The sequence below is a fragment of the Hyla sarda genome, chromosome 8 (genome assembly GCF_029499605.1).
Source record: "Hyla sarda isolate aHylSar1 chromosome 8, aHylSar1.hap1, whole genome shotgun sequence".
In the NCBI taxonomy this organism is placed as follows: domain Eukaryota; kingdom Metazoa; phylum Chordata; class Amphibia; order Anura; family Hylidae; genus Hyla; species Hyla sarda.
In genome coordinates, this window is record NC_079196.1 from 210,418,228 (window position 1) to 210,442,727 (window position 24,500).

At 45.2% G+C, this 24,500-nt stretch overlaps 1 protein-coding gene across 1 annotated transcript in view; it reads left to right on the plus strand.

Annotated features, from left to right (window-relative positions):
- Positions 1-4,901: 4,901 nt before the first annotated feature.
- Positions 4,902-24,500, plus strand: part of TRAF7 (TNF receptor associated factor 7) — a 39,112-nt gene continuing 19,513 nt past the window's right edge. The window contains 7 exon segments of the mRNA XM_056537151.1: positions 4,902-5,137; positions 10,861-10,975; positions 11,511-11,568; positions 12,087-12,178; positions 15,899-16,015; positions 18,117-18,209; positions 22,381-22,414. Of these exon segments, the coding sequence (XP_056393126.1) occupies positions 10,898-10,975; positions 11,511-11,568; positions 12,087-12,178; positions 15,899-16,015; positions 18,117-18,209; positions 22,381-22,414 (472 nt within the window). The 5' untranslated portion in view covers positions 4,902-5,137; positions 10,861-10,897.

Consider the following 24,500-nt stretch of genomic DNA (forward strand, 5'->3'; position numbering starts at 1 on the left):
ACCAATGACGAGCGCTCTTGTAGAACTGTAGAAGTTCGCGAGACTTAGGAACAGTGCCCCGCCCACTGTAGCGTTGCATGATCAGCTGATGAGGGACTAGCGTGCTATTGGTCGGCGTCTAAGTGTGGCGAGCGCTGTCGGGATTTGTAGTTTGGCCGATGTGATCGCTGGTGAAGCGTTAGGTCCGGAGGGACTACAATTCCCAGAATGCTTATGGCGGATTGGGAATTCCCGGAATGTGTCCGTGTGTCAGGGGGAGGGGCCGCTGTGCTGTTGGTGGAAGCCGGAAACATGTCTGCGCATTGGTGAGTTAGTAATGGAGGAGGCAGCGCGGGGTGATGTGAGGCCGAGAGGGGATCCCCGATATCTGTGCTGAGAAGTGGGGTATGTCATGACAGAGGACGGCAGGGGGCGCTGTGTGCACTGACACCACCATTGGCCTGTGTATGTCGCGATTATCAGTGGTCAGAGGAGGCTGCAGGGAATGTGTGTGACAGGAGGAGAAGGAGGCCTCAATGTGGGGACTGATGGGCTGGAGGGGACTGATGGACTGGAGGGGACTGATGGGCTGGAGGGGACTGATGGGCTGGAGGGGACTGATGGGCTGGAGAGGACTGATGGGCTGGAGAGGACTGATGGACTGGAGGGGACTGATGGACTGGAGGGGACTGATGGGCTGGAGGGGACTGATGGACTGGAGGGGACTGATGGGCTGGAGGGGACTGATGGGCTGGAGGGGACTGATGGGCTGGAGGGGACTGATGGGCTGGAGGGGACTGATGGGCTGGAGGGGACTGATGGGCTGGAGGGGGCTTATGGGCTGGAGGGGACTGATGGGCTGGAGGGGACTGATGGGCTGGAGGGGACTGATGGGCTGGAGAGGACTGATGGGCTGGAGAGGACTGATGGGCTGGAGAGGACTGATGGGCTGGAGGGGACTGATGGGCTGGAGGGGACTGATGGGCTGGAGGGGACTGATGGGCTGGAGGGGACTGATGGGCTGGAGGGGACTGATGGGCTGGAGGGGACTGATGGGCTGGAGGGGACTGATGGGCTGGAGGGGACTGATGGGCTGGAGGGGGCTTATGGGCTGGAGGTGACTGGACTGGAGGGGATGGATGGACTGGAAATGACTGGAACATAGCAACCAACCAGATTGCTTCTTCCATTTTTAAAGATGCTTGTTAAAAATGAAAGAATCAATCTGGGGGAGAACATTATATGTGATGGAGGAGAGAACATTATCTGTGATGGAGGAGAGAACATTATCTGTGATGGGGGAGAGAACATTATATGTGATGGAGGAGAGAACATTATCTGTGATGGGGGGAGAACATTATCTGTGATGGGGAGAGAACATTATCTGTGATGGGGGAGAGAACATTATCTGTGATGGGGAGAGAACATTATCTGTGATGGGGAGAGAACATTATCTGTGATGGAGGAGAGAACATTATCTGTGATGGGGGAGAGAACATTATCTGTGATGGGGGAGAGAACATTATCTGTGATGGGGGAGAGAACATTATCTGTGATGGGGGAGAGAACATTATCTGTGATGGGGGAGAGAACATTATCTGTGATGGGGGAGAGAACATTATCTGTGATGGGGGAGAGAACATTATCTGTGATGGGGGAGAGAACATTATCTGTGATGGGGGAGAACATTATCTGTGATGGGGGAGAGAACATTATCTGTGATGGGGGAGAGAACATTATCTGTGATGGGGGAGAGAACATTATCTGTGATGGGGGAGGAGAACATTATCTGTGATGGGGGAGAGAACATTATCTGTGATGGGGGAGAGAACATTATCTGTGATGGGGGAGAGAACATTATCTGTGATGGGGGAGAACATTATCTGTGATGGGGGAGAGAACATTATCTGTGATGGGGGAGAGAACATTATCTGTGATGGGGGAGAGAACATTATCTGTGATGGGGGAGAGAACATTATCTGTGATGGAGGAGAGAACGTTATCTGTGATGGGAGGAGAACATTATCTGTGATGGGGGGGAGAACATTATCTGTGATGGGGGGGGAGAACATTATCTGTGATGGGGAGGAGAACATTATCTGTGATGGGGGAGAGAACATTATCTGTGATGGGGGGAGAACATTATCTGTGATGGGGGAGAGAACGTTATCTGTGATGGGAGGAGAACATTATCTGTGATGGGAGGAGAACATTATCTGTGATGGGGGAGGAGAACATTCTCTGTGATGGGGGAGGAGAACATTCTCTGTGATGGGAGGAGAACATTATCTGTGATGGGGGAGAGAACATTATCTGTGATGGGGAGAGAACATTATCTGTGATGGGGAGAGAACATTATCTGTGATGGGGAGAGAACGTTATCTGTGATGGGGAGAGAACATTATCTGTGATGGGGAGAGAACGTTATCTGTGATGGGGAGAGAACGTTATCTGTGATGGGAGGAGAACATTATCTGTGATGGGGGAGAGAACATTATCTGTGATGGGGGAGAGAACATTATCTGTGATGGGGGAGAGAACATTATCTGTGATGGGGGGAGAACATTATCTGTGATGGGGGAGAGAACATTATCTGTGATGGGGAGAGAACATTATCTGTGATGGGGAGAGAACATTATCTGTGATGGGGGAGAGAACATTATCTGTGATGGGGGAGGGAACATTATCTGTGATGGGGGAGGGAACATTATCTGTGATGGGGGAGGGAACATTATCTGTGATGGGGGAGAACATTATCTGTGATGGGGGAGAGAACATTATCTGTGATGGGGGAGAGAACATTATCTGTGATGGGGGAGAGAACATTATCTGTGATGGGGAGAGAACATTATCTGGGAGGAGAACATTATCTGTGATGGGGAGAGAACATTATCTGTGATGGGGGAGAGAACATTATCTGTCATGGGGGGAGAACATTATCTGTGATGGAGAAGAGAAGATTGGGGGAGATTTATCAAATCCTTTGTAGAGGAAAAGTGTTGCAGTTGCCCATAGCAACCAATGGAGAGAACAACATTAGGAACCACAACCAAACTAAACTGAAACCTTTCTCTGCAGCGCCTCTAGCTCCTTAAAGGGGTACTCCGGTACTTGAAAACTTATCCCTTGTCCACAGAATTAGGGGATAATTGTCTGATCTGACCACTGGGACCCCCCTGCCATCTCCTGCCCAGGGCCCCAGCTCTCCTTATGCACGGATCGGGCCACACCTCCTCCCTGCATCTCTATACAATATCTCCGAGGGGGGCGTGTCTTCTACCGCTTCGTGCGGTGGTCAACACAGCTCCGTGCACGTGAATAGCGCATAAGATGTTATGCAGCAGAGCACCCCTTTAAGGAGGCAGGGCGCAGATTTACGCACTACTCCCACTGCCATCTCTTGCCCAGGGCCCCAGCTCTCCCTATGCGTGGAGCGGGCATGAAGGAAGCAGGGCCAGATTTACGCACTACCCCCACTGCCACTTTTTTAATGGCGCCAAGGAGTTTAGCAATTCAAACTCAGTGGGTGCCGGCTGCTATCAGCAGCTGGGACTCACGGCTAATAAAGCCAATCAGGCCAATGTCCGGTATAAACTCTTAAGTCACTGCCGTTAAAATTGATTGCGGCTTGAAATCGCGGAGTCTCGGTGAGCTGAGAGGACAGATGGAGGTCACAGCTAAATAAAAGATTATATATATATATATATAACAAATGAGAATAAGCCCCTTTCCTAATATAAGTGTAAATCACCTCCCTTTTCGCATTTTTGAAATAAAATAATTTAAATAAACATATGTGGTAAGTGTCTGACCTGTTAAAATATAACGTTAAACCGCACGGTCAATGGCGGTTTAACGTTAAATCAAAAGCGTAAAAAAAAAGTACCGAAGTCCACAATTGCAGATTTTTGGTCACAAATAGTAATCATTTTTTAAGCAGTAAACTAAAACAAATGTAAATGTAAATTTAAAAATCTTAACCCTTCCAGTTCTTATCAGCTGCATTAAAGGAAGTTGTGTAGTTCTTTCCAGTCTGACAACAGTGCTCTCTGCTGCCACCTGCAGATGAATGGACAAAAATTAGCCCATATGTTCTGTTAGACCAGTGTTTCGCAACCAGCATGCCTCCAGCAGTTGCAAAACTACAACTCCCGGCATGCTGGGAGTTGTAGTTTTGCAACCGCTGGAGATCTATCGTTTTAAAGGGGTACTCCACCCCTAGACATCTTATCCCCTATCCAGGGGCGGAGTACCCCTTTAAACGATGGACCTCCAGCTGCACCCGGCGTTCGTTTAGAGTGTCAGGTTCAACTTCAGAGGCTCGTGAGGTCACGGCCACGCCCCCTCAATGCAAGTCTATGGGAGGGGGCGTGACGCCCCCTCCCATAGACTTACATTAAGGAAGGTGTGGCCGTGACCTCACGAGCCTCCGCCCCACCTCGCCAGTCATGCGGTACAGAGCGAAGTTCGCTCGAATGTCTGTGGTGCCGCAGCTGAGATCGCGGGGGTCCGGATCGGTCCCTATCCTTTGGATAGGGGATAAGATGTTTAGGCGCGGAGTACCCCTTTAAAGACCTATACATGGTTTCACATTCATTTCAGCGGTCCCCATGTAATACCTCACAGTACAGGGGGGGCACCCCTAGGGAGGGGACTACCCCATAAAAAGGACTGCACATGGACTCATTGCATCAAAACATGTCCAGAGGAAAAATTGCTGAGTTGCCCATAGCAACCAATCAGATCACTTCTTTCACTTTTCGCAGGCCTTGTTAAAAATGAAAGAAGCGATCTGATTGGTTGCTATGGGCAACGCAGCAACTTTTCCTCTGGACGGGTTTTGATAACTCTCCCCCAATGAGTCCATGTGCAGTCCTTTTTAGGGAGTAGTCCCTTCCCTAGGGGTGCCCCCCTGTACTGGTTTGTTGCCCCGCTTCCCTCTCTCCACCATTGGTTTATACAGTACGGCGGGGACTCACTCGTGCCAGGGATTTTCCACTCTTACGATCTCTTCGCCCACTGCTGAACATGCCTTTGTGTTTACATCACTCCCCTGCTGCACGCTCTGCGCTCGCACACACTCGTATACACTGCTCTGCTGCGGGGACGGTTGTGAAATCTGCTGAGTGTCAGGAGGAAGCGTCCTGCACAGGGCGAGGTACGGAGGGGGCCGACGGGGCGAGGGGCACCTGGTGTGGGGGGTGGACGGGGCTAAGGGCACCTGGTGTGAGTAATGGAGGGGGCAGACGGGGCGAGGGGCACCTGGTGTGAGTAACGGAATGGGCAGACGGGGCGAGGGGCACCTGGGGTGGGGGGCGGACGGGGCGAGGGGCACCTGGTGTGAGGTGCCGACGGGGTGATGGGCACCTGGTGTGGGGTGCCGATGGGGCGAGGGGCACCTGGTGTGAGGTGCCGACGGGGCGAGGGGCACCTGGTGTGAGGTGCCGACGGGGCGAGGGGCACCTGGTGTGAGGTGCCGACGGGGCGAGGGGCACCTGGTGTGAGATGCGGACGGGGCGAGGGGCACCTGGTGTGAGTAATGGAGGGGGCAGACGGGGCGAGGGGCACCTGGTGTGGGGGGTGGACGGGGCGAGGGGCACCTGGTATGAGGTGCCGACGGGGCGAGGGGCACCTGGTGTGAGGTGCCGACGGGGCGAGGGGCACCTGGTGTGAGTAATGGAGGGGCAGACGGGGCGAGGGGCACCTGGTGTGGGGGGTGGACGGGGCGAGGGGCACCTGGTGTGAGGGTGCGGACGGGGCGAGGGGCACCTGGTGTGGGGAGTGGACGGGGCGAGGGGCACCTGGTGTGAGTAATGGAGGGGGCAGACGGGGCGAGGGGCACCTGGTGTGGGGGGTGGACGGGGCGAGGGGCACCTGGTGTGAGGGTGCGGACGGGGCGAGGGGCACCTGGTGTGGGGAGTGGACGGGGCGAGGGGCACCTGGTGTGAGGTGCCGACGGGGCGAGGGGCACCTGGTGTGAGTAATGGAGGGGGCAGACGGGGCGAGGGGCACCTGGTGTGAGGTGACGACGGGGCGAGGGGCACCTGGTGTGAGTAATGGAGGGGGCAGATGGGGCGAGGGGCACCTGGTGTGAGTAATGGAGGGGGCAGATGGGGCGAGGGGCACCTGGTGTGAGTAATGGAGGGGGCAGATGGGGCGAGGGGCACCTGGTGTGAGTAATGGAGGGGGCAGATGGGGCGAGGGGCACCTGGTGTGAGTAATGGAGGGGGCAGATGGGGCGAGGGGCACCTGGTGTGAGATGCCTTCTAACCAACGTGCACAGACATATGGATAGATGTATTATTGGAAGGGAGAACTTTTTTTAATTTTTATTTTCAACTTCTGTTTTTATGTTTTTTCTGTGACAATGAACAAGGAAACAAGTTCTTGTCTGGGCTATAATCTATAAAATGTGCAAATGTAATTATATTATCAAATATATGTATATCTATCTATCTCATATCTATCTATCTCATATCTATCTATCTCGTATCCATCTATCTCATATCTATCTCATATCTATCTATCTATCTATCTATCTATCTCATATCTATCTATCTCATATCTATCTCATATCTATCTATCTCATATCTATCTATCTCATATTTATCTATCTATCTCATATCTATCTCATATCTATCTCATATCTATCTATCTATCTCATATCTATCTATCTATCTATCTCATATTTATCTATTCTATTAGAGTCCCCCTATCTCTCTTCCTGTGTGTCACAGTCATTAGTGTCCCCTCATCTCTCCCTGTGTTACATCTATTAGTGTCCCCCCATGTGTCACAGTCATTAGTGTCCCCCTCATCTTTCCTCAGGATGCCCATTGATGCCCCCTGTGGCTCACAGTGAAGCTGCGGTTGTTGACATGGGGCAGTGTATTTTATTCTTGTATTGGGGATTTTGGAGAGGCGCCGATTGGTTAATTATTTGTAATGTCACCTGTTCACATAGCACAGATTCTTTCCCTGACAGGTAATGCTCGTCCCCGCGGACCCTGACCGGGACTTCTATTACTGTCAACAGATCCCGTCATAGACACAACATTTATATCACGGTGAACCAGAGACAGGGAAGATTTCCTTGTAAGATGTCACTGTGGCAACTACAACTCCCAGCATGCCCAGAGTTGTAGTTTTGTAACAGCTGGGGGTCCACAGTTTAGACTACTGATGTATTGGGATGAATAGGGGGTTTGGATTTTAAAACTGGGTCTAATACAGTGTTTTTTAGTGTTTTTCAACCAGTGTGCCTCCAGCTGTTAAAAAACTACAACTCCCAGCATGCCTGGACAGCCAACGCATGCTGGGAGTTGTAGTTTTGTAACAGCTGGTGGTCCACAGTTTGTAGACTAATGATGTAATGGGATGAATAGGGGAAGGGGGGGTTCTACAATAGGGTCTAATACAGTGTTTCCCAACTAGGGTGCCTCCAGCTGTTGCAAAACTACAACTTCTAGCATACCCAGACAGCCTTCGGCTGTCTGGGCATGCTGGGAGTTGTAGTTTTGCAACTGCTGGAGGCACTCTAGTTGGAAAATACTGACTTAAAAAGTTAGTCTACCGACATGGGCTTCGTTCACATCGCTTTGTGGTAAAATCGAGCCCTAATACTCACCTGTCCCTTTAAGAATCTTCAGCAGGATTTCCCATTGAGCCCCTCTGTGTTGCGTATGGTATACATGTATTATTAGATGGGAAATCCAAGGATGTAGCCTCGCGTCGTACGTGGAAACGGCCTTTGTTTGTTACTGCCGTCTCCACGTGAGATCTTTCCAAGAGAGTTTAATAAAAACAAGCTGTGGGAATGTATAAGCTGAGAGCGGATCTATATACAGCCCCTCCAAGCCTCCAGCGGCTGCAGCCCCGGCCTCTCCAAGTGGATTGTGTGCCAGAGGAGCACGTAGAGGCGTCACAGCTCACACTGCCCGCCAATACCCCCATACATGGGAAAGACATCTACAAAGGGGTTTGTGTGTAATTTCAGGGTTATATTCTAAATATTACTCCTATATACAAGAATATAACTACTATAATACTGCTCCTATATACAAGAATATATCTACTATAATACTCCTCCTATATACAAGAATATAACTATTATAATACTGCCTCCTATATACAAGAATATAACTACTATAATACAGCTCCTATATACAAGAATATAACTACTATAATACTGCCTCCTATATACAAGAATATAACTACTATAATACTCCTCCTATATACAAGAATATAACTACTATAATACTGCTCCTATATACAAGAATATATCTACTATAATACTCCTCCTATATACAAGAATATAACTATTATAATACTGCCTCCTATATACAAGAATATAACTACTATAATACTGCTCCTATATACAAGAATATAACTACTATAATACAGCTCCTATATACAAGAATATAACTACTATAATACTGCCTCCTATATACAAGAATATAACTACTATAATACTCCTCCTATATACAAGAATATAACTACTATAATACTGCTCCTATATACAAGAATATAACTACTATAATACTGCTCCTATATACAAGAATATATCTACTATAATACTCCTCCTATATACAAGAATATAACTATTATAATACTGCCTCCTATATACAAGAATATAACTACTATAATACTGCCTCCTATATACAAGAATATAACTACTATAATACAGCTCCTATATACAAGAATATAACTACTTTAATACTGCTCCTATATACAAGAATATAACTACTATAATACTGCTCCTATATACAAGAATATAACTACTATAATACTGCTCCTATATACAAGAATATAACTACTATAATACTGCTCCTATATTCAAAAATATAACTACTATAATACTGCCCCCTATATACAAGAATATAACTACTATAATACTGCCCCTATATACAAGAATATAACCACTATAATACTGCCCCTATATACAAGAATATAACTACTATAATACTGCTCCTATATACAAGAATATAACTACTATAATACTGCTCCTATATTCAAAAATATAACTACTATAATACTGCCCCCTATATACAAGAATATAACTACTATAATACTGCCCCTATATACAAGAATATAACCACTATAATACTGCCCCTATATACAAGAATATAACTACTATAATACTGCTCCTATATACAAGAATATAACTACTATAATACTGCTCCTATATACAAAAATATAACTACTATACTACTGCTCCTATATACAAGAATATAACTACTATAATACTGCTCCTATATGCAAGAATATAACTGCTATAATACTGCTCCTATATAAAAGAATATAACTACTATAATACTGCTCCTATATACAAGAATATAACTACTATAATACTGCCCCTATATACAAGAATATAACTACTATAATACTGCCTCCTGTATACAAGAATTTAACTACTATAATACTGCCTCCTATATACAAGAATATAACTACTATAATACTGCCTCCTATAAACAAGAATATAACTACTTTAATACTGCCTCCTATAAACAAGAATATAACTACTATAATACTGCTCCTATATACAACAATATAACTACTATAATACTGCTGCTATATACAAGAATATAACTACTATAATACTGCCTCCTATATACAAGAATATAACTACTATAATACTGCCTCCTATGTACAAGAATATAACTACTATAATACTGCTCCTATATACATGAATATAACTACTATAATACTGCTCCTATATACATGAATATAACTACTATAATACTGCCTCCTATGTATAAGAATATAACTACTATAATACTGCTCCCATATACAAGAATATAACTACTATAATACTGCTCCTATATACAAGAATATAACTACTATAATACTGCCTCCTATATACAAGAATATAACTACTATAATACTGCTCCTATATACAAGAATATAACTACTATAATACTACTCCTATATACAAGAATATAACTACTATAATACTGCTCCTATGTACAAGAATATAACTACTATAATACTGCCTCCTATATTCAAGAATATAACTGCTATAATACTGCCTCCTATATACAAGAATATAACTACTATAATACTGCTCCTATATACAAGAATATAACTACTATAATACTGCTCCTATATACAAGAATATAACTACTATAATACTGCTCCTATATACAAGAATATAACTACTATAATACTGCTCCTATATACAAGAATATAACTACTATAATACTGTCTCCTATATACAAGAATATAACTACTATAATACTGCTCCTATATACAAGAATATAACTACTATAATACTGCTCCTATATACAAGAATATAACTACTATAATACTGCTCCTATATACAAGAATATAACTACTATAATACTGTTTCCTATATACAAGAATATAACTACTATAATACTGCTCCTATATACAAGAATATAACTACTATAATACTGTCTCCTATATACAAGAATATAACTACTATAATACTGCTCCTATATACAAGAATATAACTACTATAATAATGCTTCTATATACAAGAATATAACTACTATAATACTGCCCCTTATATACGAGAATATAACTACTATAATACTGCTCCTATATACAAGAATATAACTACTATAATACTGCTCCTATATACAAGAATATAACTACTATAATACAGCTCCTATATACAAGAATAGAACTACTATAATACTGTCTCCTATATACAAGAATATAACTACTATAATACTGCTCCTATATACAAGAATATAACTACTATAATACTGCTGCTATATACAAGAATATAACTACTATAATACTGCTCCAAAATTCAAGAATATAACTACTATAATACTGCTCCTATATACAAGAATATAACTACTATAATACTGTCACTGATTTTCGTGGTGTTTTTCTTCTCTCTTGTCCCCACAGAGGGCCCTCTTTCTGTCCAGAGATGTCGGCCTAGATAATGACCTCGAATAAGAGCCCAAGATTCAGTCATTTTCCTGCTGGTGCCACGAACATAGAACCAGAAACCGCCAACGGGGTACTTTTTTTTTTTTTTCAAACTATTACCTATGTAGAACTCTAACTGTATTAAAGGGGTACTCCACCCCTAGACATCTTATCTAAGATGTCTGATCGCGGGGGTTCCGCCACTGGGACCCCTTGCATTCTCTGCTGTGGCACTCCAGTCACCCGTTGCACGGAGTGAACTTCGCTCCGTGCCGTTTGGCTAGCGATGCGGCGCCGGAGGCTCATGACGTCACGTTCCCCCGCCACGCCCCCTCTCATAGACTTGCATTGAGGGGCGTGGTGTGACGTTGCGAGCCTCCAGAGTCGCAGCCGCCGTTCTAAACGAACGCCTGGTGCTTCAGGGAGATTCCAGCGGCGGGACCCCCGCGAACAGACATCTATAGGGAATAAGATTTCTAGGGGCGGATTCTTACACTTGATTCTTATTGGAGGGGGGCAAAAAAAAAATGAATCTAGAAGTTTCCTCGAGGGGGCGCACTTCTCCATTCTCTGTTGTCACGCCTGCTCTTCTTCTTATACATGATTTACTTTCTCCTCTTTCCTAGACCAGAATGGAGACCACCTTCGGCCCAGCGTTCACAGCAGTGACCACCATTACTAAAGGTAAGGGTGAGAATTTTGTATTTTGAAAAAACAGCCCCCAGCTGTTGCAAAACTACAACTCCCAGCATGCCTGAGCAGCCAAACACCTTATGCTGGGAGTTTTATGAAGCCTATGTGTCAGGTTTTTCCCAACCAAGGTCCCTCCAGCTGTTGCAAAACTACAACTCCCAGCATGCCTGAAGAGCCAAACACCTTATGCTGGGAGTTGTATGGAGCCTATGTGTCAGGTTTTTCCCAACCAAGGTCCCTCCAGCTGTTGCAAAACTACAACTCCCAGCATGCCTGAAGAGCCAAACACCTTATGCTGGGAGTTGTATGGAGCCTATGTGTCAGGTTTTTCCCAACCAAGGTCCCTCCAGCTGTTGCAAAACTACAACTTCCAGCATGCCCGGACAGCCTTCGGCTGTCCGGGCATGCTGGGAGTTGTAGATTTGCAACAGCTGGAGGCACCCTGGTTGGGAAACACTAGGATATTGATACAATGATCCTATTAATGGGTCTCTCATTGTTTTATATAGCGGACGGTACGAACACCTTCAAGCAGCATCGCAGGACGCCGTCCTCGTCCAGCACTTTAACCTTCTCACCTCGAGATGAAGATGATGTCATGGTAAGACGTAAACTCCGAACTTTGTATCATACTTTCCTGTTCTGCACTTGCGCCCCCTTCACGGTTTATCAAGCACAGTGCCGTACATTTTGTAGTACTGCAGCTCCCATCATCTTATGTGTAGTAGTACTGGGTACTATATATATTGTACCGCCATGTGCCTGGTAATAAAGATGCTGCAGATGGTGTAGCGGGAGTCGGACCCCAGCTGTTCTAAGGATATTTGTAAAAAAATAAAAAAAACACAAACCAAAAAAAAACTTAAACCTAAGTATGCTTATATAAAAAAATAATATATACACAGTAGTAATATGCTGCACACCGAAATGTCATGCAAAGTGCTTTATTCCATGTGGTACAAAAAGCGACGTTTCGCCGGCCTCACGCCAGCATTCTCAAGTGATAATGAGTGATACAATCGGGCATATATACACACCGCCCACTATCAATTAGTGACATCATAAGTGTATTAGCATACATAAATAAACGTCAGAAGACATAATCGTGCATTAAATATAGATCATCGTATCAAATCCAGACCCAGACTCGCTATATATTATAGTCCATCGCTAGTAATATAGCTAATAGTGTACATCTTACTGTGAAATTATAAGTGTAGATTGCCTCCGGGGTCCAGCCACGTTGTCCATAGCCTCCCGCCGTGATTCACGTGGAACGCCAGAGTCAGCGCCATCCGCGCTGTCAGCGAAGAACAACATCCGGTCCGTCACTTCCGGTTCATAGAAGATCGCGATACTAGCAGCGCTGGGCGTCGCGTTGCCTAGTGATAGTGCTTGGTAGCAGCCACGGCGTCCATAGAAACAAAGACTCATAGTAGCAATCATGATAACATGAGATATATATATATATATATATATATATATATATAATGTTTAATGTAGAATGCAGCATGTTAGAGGAGATATATATATATATATATATACATATATATATATATATATAATGTGTGTGTGTGTGTGTGAAATTCTCCTGGCATGGCATCCTATAATGAATTCATTAGTTTGTTATTATTATTATAATTTTTTTGGCTTATATAGTGCAGCATAGGCTATTATTAGAGAGAGGTTCTTGTGTATACCTATTTTAGTTGCTGTGGCATGCATAGTTTTGATTGTATTCTCTATGCCTGTTTCCCATCTAACAGGCTTTCTCAATGCACCCTGTTTTTCCCATGATACTTCTGGCTTTGCAGATACAGAGAGACCCATGTCTCATCGCTGCTTCTTATAGGACACACTGCAGACAGAGACAGACAGTGTCATCAGGGAAGGTGTATAGCTCTGCAGCTGATCAGTGTTTAGACTCTCCAACTAGATCACTGCTCTCCTGGTCCCTTAGAGATGCATTCTTTGCATGGGGGAGAAAATGAATGACAAAGCCTCATGAGTGCTGCCAGGAAGGATCTGATAGGTCAGTGTTTTCCAACCAGGGTGCCTCCAGATGTTGCAAAACTACAACTCCCAGCATGCCTGGACAGTCTTTGGCTGTCCAGGCATTCTGGGAGTTGTAGTTTTGCATCACCTGGAAGCACCCTGGTTGGGAAACACTGTGATAGGTAATGATCTATGTTTGTTAGGCTGCTGGTCACATGACCCAGCTGCAGTAATAACATTTGAGGATGCAGCTGAACTGAAATGAAACAGATGACACTACAGGAACCTTGTAGTTTTTCACCATCTGGAGGGCCGCAGTTTGGAGACCATTTAGCCTGATATGGTTAAACAAAACCTAGAGCGGTTCTCCTGGACAAGACCTGGAATATGTGGCAGGAAGTGTTCGGTTTAGCTGTAGCGCCAACTACTGGGAAAATGAAGCATTACACATTGGCTTTTCCTATGAATGGGTTGTCTTTTTTTGGTAGTTACTCTTTGTAACCGCTCTCCACTCTGGCCAAGAGGTGAGAGGATACTGAATAGCGGACCCCCTCCCTCTTTAATAGGGGTACTCCATTTCGTACACCGAATAGGGAACCCCTTCCCCCTTTTAAAGGAGAACTCTACTTTGCAAAAACATATCCTCTTTTCTGTGGATAAATGATAAGTTGCTGATGGCGGATTTACGACCGCTTGGACTCCAGTACTGGGCCCCGATAAGTTTTTACAAATGGAGTTCCCCTTTAATTTGTTCTGTAATAGACTAGACCAGTGTTTCCCAACCAGGGTGCCTCCAGCTGTGGTAAAACTACAACTCCCAGCATGCCCGGACAGCCAAAGGCTTCATACAGGACCCCCCTAAGCTTCACTCTAGTACCTTATTGGGCTTCTGGCCAGGCCTGGGAAAAAGTCAAGCAGCAGAATCTAAAACAGTGTTTCCCAACCAATGTGCCCCCAGCTGTGGCAAAACCACAACTCCAAGCATGCCTGAACAGCCAAAAGCTTTGTACAGGGGCCCCAAAGCTTCACCCAAGGAACTTTTTTGGGTTTCTGACCAGGCCTAGGACAAAGTTTCTCAGCCAGAGTGGCTCCAGCTGTGGCAAAACTACATCTCCCAGCATGCCCGGACAGCCAACGGCTGTCCGGGCATGCTGGGAGTTGTAGTTTTGCCACAGCTGGAGGCACTCACTCTGCTTGGGAAATGCTGGAGTAAACAAAAGGGGGTTTGCTTAAATGGGTACTCCACTGGAAAACATTTTTCTTTAAATCAACTGGTGCCAGAAAGGGAAACAGATTTGTAAATTACTTCTATTAAAAAGTCTTAATCCTTCCAGTACTTATGAGCTGCTGAATACTGCAGAGGAAATGATTTTCCTATTGGAACACAGAGCTCTCTGCTGACATCATGAGCACAGTGCTCTCTGCTGACACCTCCGTCCATTTTAAGAAGTGTCCAGAGTAGGAGAAAATCCCCATAGCAAACATATGCTGTTCTGGACAGTTCCTAAAATGTGCTCGTGATGTCAGCAGAGAGCACTGTGCTCGTGATGTCAGCAGACGGCTCTGTGTTCCAAAAAGAAAAGAATTTCCTCTGTAGTATTCAGCAGCTAATAAGTACTGGAAGGATTAAGATTTTTTTAAATAGAAGTAATTTACAAATCTGTTTAAATTTCCGGCACTATTTGATTAAAAAAAAAAAAATTTTCCAGCGGAGTACCCCTTTAACTGGAGAACCTGAAGGTCATCTTGTGTTTCCCTATATGTCCACATATATGCAGTACAACACAATAGCGTCCAGTGCGTCATCGCAACCAAAGCAACGTGACCACAAAGGGGTTAAAAGAAGCTGGCACCGTCCCAGTGGGACTATCGTTCCCAATATATTTATATATATATATATATATATATATTCCCCTTTGGAGCCCCCCCTCCTTCCCCGGCCTCCTCACATCTCCAGCAGGAAGCAGCCAAGCTGCCTGAATTCAATAGGAGGAAGTGTCTGCATATACACTCTCGGCAGTGCTGCCAGGACCCAGGCTGGAGTGCGGAGCGCCCACTCATATATATGGGGTGCTGGGAGCCTCTCCTGAACCGGGAATCCGGGCAAATGCGGCTGATGCCTTAAGGTCGGCTCCGATACTCTGGGATTAGTAGCTTAGAGGGTCTGTCCATCTGATACATAAGAAAATGTGAGCGGCACCGACCGGGCTGAGGATCCTGGGTGGGTAGTGGGACACACTGAACGCGGGTCATGTGACTTTACTCACGGTCGGATCTGAGTTTCGCTATCCCCTTCCAATCCCTCCGGATTCTTCTCTTTTTGTAGCCTCCGATCAGCACCTCCCGGCGCTCGGACTCCGCCATATCTGTCCGCTCCCTGCACTCCGAGTCCAGCATGCCTTTACGCTCCACCTTCTCACTCCACGAAGAAGAGGAAGAACCGGTAAGCGGAAAATCTTACAGGATCTGTAAGTAGTCAGGCGCTGGAGCGTCTCCGTCTTGTGTTGGGTCGTGGAACGGTGCGTTGTATACAGCTGACAGCTGCCATACATCAGATGTATATACCTTACTATATATATATATATATATATATATCCTAATTCATCTAGAGCGGTGTTTCCCAACTAAGGTGTCTCCTGCTGTTGCAAAACTACAACTCCCAGCATGCCCGGACAGCCAACGGCTGTCCGGGCATGCTGGGAGTTGTAGTTTTGCAACAGCCGGAGGCACCCTGGTTGGGAAACACTGATCGATTTAAAGGGGTACTTTTTTTAAATTAATTAATTAATTTTATTTTTTTTAAATCAACTGTTGCAAGAAAGTTAAACAGATTTGTAAATTACTTCTATAAAAAAAAAAAAAAAAAAAATCTTAATCCTTCCAGTACTTCCATGCACCTTCTGTCTATATTATGTGGATGAGTCCAAGTCCATCCGGTCGGCTATGCAGGGGTGAGCTGGATTATAAATATAAATAAATGTTTCCTTTCCCCAAGGTTTATTGTCAGCTAGTAGCTTAAAGGGGTACTTTAAAACAGATTTGTAAATTACTTCTATTAAAAAAAAAAAATCTTAATCCTTCCAGTACTTATTAGCTGCTGAATACTACAGAGGAAATTCTTTTCTTTTTGGAACACAGAGCTGTCTGCTGACATCATGACCACAGTGCTCTCTGCTGACATCTCTGTCCATTTTAGGAACTGTCCCACAGCAGCCTATGTTTGCTATGGGGGATTTTCTCCTACTCTGGACAGTTCTTAAAATGGACAGAGGTGTCAGCAGAGAGCACTGTGCTCGTGATGTCAGCAGAGAGCTCTGTGTTCCAAAAAAGAAAAGAATTTCCTCTGTAGTATTCAGCAGCTAATAAGTTCTGGAAGGATTAAGATTTTTTTTTTTTATAGAAGTAATTTACAAATCTGTTTTAAAGTACCCCTTTAAGCTACTAGCTGACAATAAACCTTGGGGGAAAGGAAACCTATTTATTTATATTTATAATCCAGCTCACCCCTGCACAGCCGACCGGATGGACTTGGACTCATCCACATAATATAGAAAGAAGGTGCATGTCCAGCGCCAACTTGTGGAAAAGAGCTGCTATAGGAAACATCACATGGACTCAAGTAATGTGACGCGTTTCATGCCGAAACGCGTCACGTTACTTCAGGTCCATGTGATGTTTCCTATGGCAACTAAATAAAGAAGTTCTTTTCCATGAGTTGGCGCTGGACATTCACCTTCTTTTGATTTATATATATATATATATATATATCACACACACAATATTTGGAAAGAACTGTGAACCCCGCACTGGGTGTTGCCTGCCACCCAGCTTTCCCAGTCTACTGAACAGAATATCTATCTGTTAAAGTAGCCATATTGGAGCATTTTGGGAAAGCTGATGCAGTGAGTAGTGGAGGAAGTACGAACTGCCTATCACTCCTGCGACTTCAGTTGATCGATAAAGCTGGGTGGCACGCAGTATGCATGCCACCCAGCTTTCCTGGTCTCCTGAAGCCCCAGCAGTGATAGGCCGCTCTTCCTCCCCGCACTACTCACTTTTGCTGTGCTGCCATGCCCGCTCTCTCCCTGCCCCCGCACTGGTGTCTTCTCTTCCCCGCCCGTCTCACGGCCATTTTTTTTTTTTACTTGCATTTAGTCGCTTTTCTGTTGTTCCTCCTTAAAACGTATGAAAAAAGAACAGCCGGCCGTTACCATTCACCTTGTCAATTGAGCATATGTTTCCAGGAGGAATAACAGAGGAATGGAAACGATATTCCAGGAGGGCTGGAGGTTCTTCTGTAAAGTGTTTTTTATTTTTTAATACAGATATTGATGGTTATTGATAAGTTGATTGGTGGGAATCCAACTGCGCTGACCCCTGCTGATCACTAGAAGGAAGTGGCGGCGGCACTTTGGATAACAATGCGGCACTTCATTTCCTTTCGGTGATAGGGTATAGAGTCACATGACTAGTGTACATGGGTCTGCAGGGTAAAGCAGAACTGTTCTTATAGTCCTATTTACACCTTTTCTCTGTCCTTACAGGACCCCCTGGTGTTTGCGGAGCAGCCCTCGGTGAAGCTTTGCTGCCAGCTGTGCTGCAGTGTTTTTAAAGACCCTGTTATTACCACGTGTGGGGTAAGTGTACATCCTTAAAGGAATTGTCCATTATTATCTAATACAGCGTTTTCCAATCCATGGTGCCCTCAGCTGTTGCAAAACTACAACTACGGGCATGCTGGGAGTCCGGGCATGCTGGGAGTTGTAGTTTTGCAACATCTGGAGGTCCTCAGTTTGGAGACCACTGCTCTAGAGGACCCTAAGCACTTGCAAAACTACAAGTCCCAGCCTGCTCGGACTGCCAAAGGGTATGCTAGGAGTCCGGGCATGCTAGGAGTTGTGTTTTGCAACATCTGGAGCTCCTCCGTTTGGAGACCACTGCTCTAGAGGACCGTAAGCACTTGTTGAATATTGTTGATACACCCAGTTTTTGGCAGCGTCCTTGATGTGTTGTTTGGCTGCCGGCAGGGTTTTTGTCTGGACGCGGCTCGGCGCACCTGTGGCTACATTGATCTTTCACATCTGTTCTCAATGCATGCTGGGAAAAATTGTGAAAGTGACCTCTCCCCAGCTGCCCCCCCCCCCCGTCATAATACACCAGGGAGGGAGCTGAACTTGCTGGCTCATCAGTATGTAGATCAGTGTTTCCCAACCAATATGCCTCCAGCTGTTGCAAAACTACAACATCTGGGCATGCTGGGTATTGTCGTTTTTGCAACAGCTGGAGGCACACTGGTTGGTAAACACTGATTCAGATGCTAGCAAACCACCACTTCCCATCACTCATCCAGGCGTGGCTGATAACAGAGAGCAGTGTACTGCAATCAGCTGCACAGCAATGGCGGATAACACAGGTTGAAGGTTACTGTCCCTTTAATGGTTCAGTTTTGTGCAGCTCGTAAAGGTCAGTTCTCAGCAGAGCACAGCCGGCGGCCTCAGAGCCATGGAAAGTCCTGCAAGCAGGAAGTGCTGGGTTTCTCGCCCGGCACCCTGCACAGTCGTGCTCTTCAGGAAGGGGGGGGGGCATGGAGCCTGTATTATCTCAGGCCACGGCTCAGGGGACCCATATAGAGGCCTCTCTGGCCAGAAAACACAGTGAAAGTACAAGAGTCCTTCCATCCGGCACGGTCAGTGCCAAGACTGAGGCCGGTGAGGAAAGGCGTCATGGCCGAACGCTCACAGGAGAGGGAAGCGAAAAGGGGAAGCGAAAGTAGACGGATTATTAAGAAATAGTAGAAACAATGATGAACTCGGTAGACCAGTGTTTGCCAACCAGGGTGCCTCCAGCTGTTGCAAAACTACATCTCTCAGCATGCCCGGACAGCCGTTGGCTGTCCGGGCATGCTGGGAGTTGTAGTTTTGCAACAGCTGGAGGCACCCTGGTTGGCAAACACTGCGGTAGACTAAAGAGATGGAGACGCATATGTACAGATTGTTCGTATATATATATATATATATATATATATATATATATATATATATATATATATAAAAAATAGTAAGTCAAGGAGTTCAGAGAACGACAATAGACTGTCATTTAAACCACAAGTCCCAGCATGCCTAGATGGTAGCTGGCTGTCCGGGCTTACTGGGAGTTGTAGTTTTGCAGCTGCTGCGAGAGACACAAGTGAAGAGGCTACTGTCCTAGAGGGTCGGAGTCCCCAATGGCAGTCCGGGCATGCTGGGAATAGTAGTTCCACAACAGGCTGGGAACCATTTTCCTAGACGTTCTGTATCCCTGAGGCTGCATTCACACCACGTTTTTGCTATACAGTTCCCGTATCAGGTTTTTGATGAAAAACTGATTCCTCAAAACCGGACTAAACTGTATCAAAATGTGTATAGAAATTTGAACTCTTATACGGTTTGAAAAATGATGTCCGGTTGCATCCGTTTTTTTAAGAAAAAAAGTATACGGTTTTAAAGGGGTATTCCAGGCCAAAACTTTTTTTATATATATCAACTGGCTCCGGAAAGTTAAACAGATTTGTAAATTACTTCTATTAAAAAATCTTAATCCTTCCAATAGTTGTTAGCTTCTGAAGTTGAGTTGTTGTTTTCTGTCTAACTGCTTTCTGATGACTCGCGTCCCGGGAGCTGTGCAGTTCCTATGGGGATATTTTCCCCATCATGCACAGCTCCCGGGACGTGACATCGTCATTGAGCAGTTAGACAGAAAACTTCTGAAGCTAATAACTATTGGAAGGATTAAGATTTTTTAATAGAAGTCATTTACAAATCTGTTTAACTTTCCGGAGCCAGTTGATATATATATATATAATATAAAAAAGTTTTTGCCTGGAATACCCCCTTTAAACTTTTCACTCCATTATGAATAAAGTTTCACTTGTTTTATTGAAATTCCAAGAAAAAAAAAACGTATGGTGCAAACCAGATGGAACCGTACGCACTTACAGTTCTGTACGGTTCCCGTTGACTCCCATGTAAAAAAAAATAAATAAAAAAAAAATATACGTTTTCAATTTGGTTTTCCACCCGGACCAAAAACTGTGGTAGGCTACGGTTTTGGGTACGGTAAAAAAAAAATGGACAAAACCGTACAGGATGCAAAACGGACACAACCTGATGCATCTTTTGGCGTACGGTTTTCAATACGGTTCCGTGCGGTGTTCACATTGAGAACGTATACGGGAACTGTATTGCAAAAACGTGGTGTGAATGCACCCTGACTCTAGTCTGGGCATGCTGGGAGTTGTAGTTTTGCCAAAGCCGTAGAGTCCAAGGTGGGATACTACCAACCTAGAAGATTTGCCGCCAAAACAGGAATTGGGGCATACTGGGAGTGAGCTACAGGGTGCAGATCACTGTCCTGGATCTTCTGTCCGCCCTATACAGTGATCCCTCAACTTACAATGGCCTCAACATACAATAGTTTCAACATACAATGGTCTTTTTTGCACCATTGTAAGTTGAAACCAGACTCAACATACAATGACAATCTGGACAAAGACAGTCCAGATCTGTGAAACTTGTCAATGGCCAAAAGAACTGACCATTCAGAATGGGCAATTTACTGGTAAAACACCTGTATTACTGAAGCGTATGCACTGACTGGTGTCTGGTAGCGCCTCCTACAGTACAGGGAGGTATTACATGTTCTGTACTCTTTACCTGTATTACTGAAGTGCATGCACTGACTGGTGTCTGGTAGTGCCCCCTACAGTACAGAGAGGTATAACATGTTCTGTACTCTTTATCAGTATTACTGAAGTGTATGCACTGACTGGTGTCTGGTAGCGCCCCCTACAGTACAGGGAGGTATTACATGTTCTGTACTACTCTTTACCTGTATTACTGAAGTGTATGCAGTGACTGGTGTCTGGTAGCGCCCCCTACAGTACAGGGAGGTATTACATGTTCTGTACTCTTTATCTGTATTACTGAAGTGTATGCACTGACTGATGTCTGGTAGTGCCCCCTACAGTACAGGGAGGTATTACATGTTCTGTACACTTCTCCTTTGGACACCAGGTGAGGGCGGCTCCATGTTACTTTTTTAGGACACTGTGTACTGTACAGGACCCCGAAGAAGCTCCTGTCCTCTACATAGACCAGTGTTTCCCAAGAAGGATGCCCCCAGCTGTTGCAAAACTACAACTCCCAGCATGCCCGGACAGCCAAAGGCTGTCCGGGCATGCTGGGAGTTGTAGTTTTGCAACAGCAGGATTCTCCCTGCTTGGAAAACACTGACATAGACAGTGATTTACAGCTCCCAGCAGATCTTTCTTACTTTTATATGTAAGGATTTGCTTTATCTACATTAGTTATCTACTTATTTTTCTTTAATCCTCACTTTTTCCCTATTTTTGGATGACATTTTCGAGCTTTAGAACCAATTACCAGGTTTCCATAGAGCTCTGGTCTCAACATACAATGGTTTCAACATACAATGGTCGTCCCAGAACCAATTAATATTGTAACTTGAGGGACCACTGTACTTTTCTTTGCCCTATGATCATCCTATAGTCCAGATTATCTGATCGTCCAGCTCCTATAGGCTCCGTCATCTTTTGCAGGGAGTTTATCCTTTTCTGTTTTTTCTTCCTTCCACCACTAGGTGGAGCTGTGAATATCAGATGCTAAAATAAAATAGGTTAATCTTTCATTACCTCCTCCCCGATATGGATTATGTAAGAATGGATTAATAAATATATGCAGAGCCTCGGCTGCCAGCTATAGTGTATGCTGTATAGGACGGCTGCTGACTCTTGTCTCCTCTGCTCCACAGCATACGTTCTGCCGGAGGTGTGCCTTAACATCTGGTAGGTAGAGTCTTCTCTTCTGTAACTATGTCATGTCATAGATTGTGCACTGGTTAAAGGGGGGGGGGGGGGGGGGGCGGGAGACTGATTCATTCGTTTGCTGCTTTACATGGGTGGCCGGAGTTCCCTGCCTATTTGGCTCGCGTCAGCTGACATTTACTTAAAGGGGTATTCCAGGCAAAAACTTTTTTTTTATATATATCAACTGGCTCCGGAAAGTTAAACAGATTTGTAAATGACTTCTATTAAAAAATCTTAATCCTTCCAATAGTTATTCGCTTCTGAAGTTTTCTGTCTAACTTCTCAATGATGATGTCATGTCCCGGGAGCTGTGCATGATGGGAGAATATCCCCATAGGAACTGCACAGCTCCCGGGACGTGAGTCATCAGAAAGCAGTTAGTCAGAAAACAACAACTCATCTTCAGAAGCTAATAACTATTGGAAGGATTAAGATTTTTTAAAAGAAGTAATTTACAAATCTGTTTAACTTTCCGGAGCCAGTTGATATATATATAAAAAAAAAGTTTTGGCCTGGAATACCCCTTTAAAGGGGCTCAGCCCCTGCCCCCTCAATGCAAGTCTATGGGAGGGGGCGTGACAGCCGTCACGCCCCCTCCCATAGACTTGCATTGAGGGGGTGGGGTGTGACGTCATGAGGGGGCGGGGCTGTGACGTCACAAGCTCCCGGCTCCAGCATTCGGAACAGTTTGTTCTAAACGCTGAGCAGCAGAGTACCCCTTTAAGGGGGTATTCCAGATCCTAAGAGTGTTTGTTTGATAATCGGGGTTCCAAGAGATCTCCAGAACGGGAGAGCCCTGGAGTTGGCAAGCACTACATGCATTGTCTATGGGAGCCCCAGAGATACTTGAGCGTTGTACTCGGGTCTCTTTGGCGCTCCCATAGAAACGAATAGAGCGCAGATATCTGCAGCACACGCTCTCTATAAGAGCCAGGGTCCTGTTCTGGAGATCGCGGGGTCCCAGCAGTAGCACCCTCCATGATCAGAAGCTTATACCTTATATAATCCTGTTGATGGGGGATCAGTTGTTTTCACCTGAGTACCCCTTTAAAGCTTAAAGGGGTACTCCGGTGGAAAACATTTTTTTTTTAATCAACTGGTGCCAGAAAGTCATACAGATTCGTAAATTACTTCTATTAAAAAATCTTTACCCTTCCTGTACTTTTTAGCAGAGGAAATTCTTTACTTTTTGAATTTCTTTTTTGTCTTGTCCACAGGGCTCTGTGCTGACACCTCTGTCTGTGTCAGGAACTGTCCAGAGCAGCATAGGTTTGCTATGGGGATTTTCTGCTCTGGACAGTTCCTGATACGGACGGTGTCAGCAGAGAGCACTGTGGACAAGACAAAAAATAAATTAAAAAAAGAAAAGATTTTCCTCTGTAGCATACAGCTGCTAAAAAGTACTGGAAGGATAAATACTTTTTAATAGCAGTAATTTACGAATCTGTTTAACTTTCTGGCACCAGTTGATTTAAAAAAAATGTTTTCCACTGGAGTACCCCTTTAAATCCAATGATGGTCCGGCAGCAGGATATCTGTTTAAAGGGTTACTCCACCCCTAGACATCTTATCCCCTATCCCCAGCAGTGGGACCCCTGTGGTCTCCGTGCTGCACCCAGCGTTTAGAGCGTCGGGTTCAGTGCCGGAGGCATGTGACGTCACTGCCACGCTCCCTCAATGCAAGTCTATGGGAGGGGGCGTGACGGCCTTCACGCCCCCTCCCATAGACTTGCATTGAGGGGGTGTGGCCGTGACGTCACGAGCCTCTGCCCCACATCGTCAGTCATCCGGTACAAAGCGAAGTTCGCTCCATTTATAGGATGTCTGGGGTGCCACAGCCAAGATCGAGGGGGTCCCATGCGGCGAGCCCCCCTTGATCAGACATCTTATCCCCTATCCTTTTGGATGGGGGATAAGATGTCTAGGGGCGGAGTACCCCTATAAGGTTATGTTCACACGACTGAGTTCCTCGGAAATATTCAGCTCTGAAATTCTTCTGCAGCAGATTTATATGGGACTCTTTGGGAAATGCATTGCCGGTCCGAGCGCCTCCGGAACATACAAA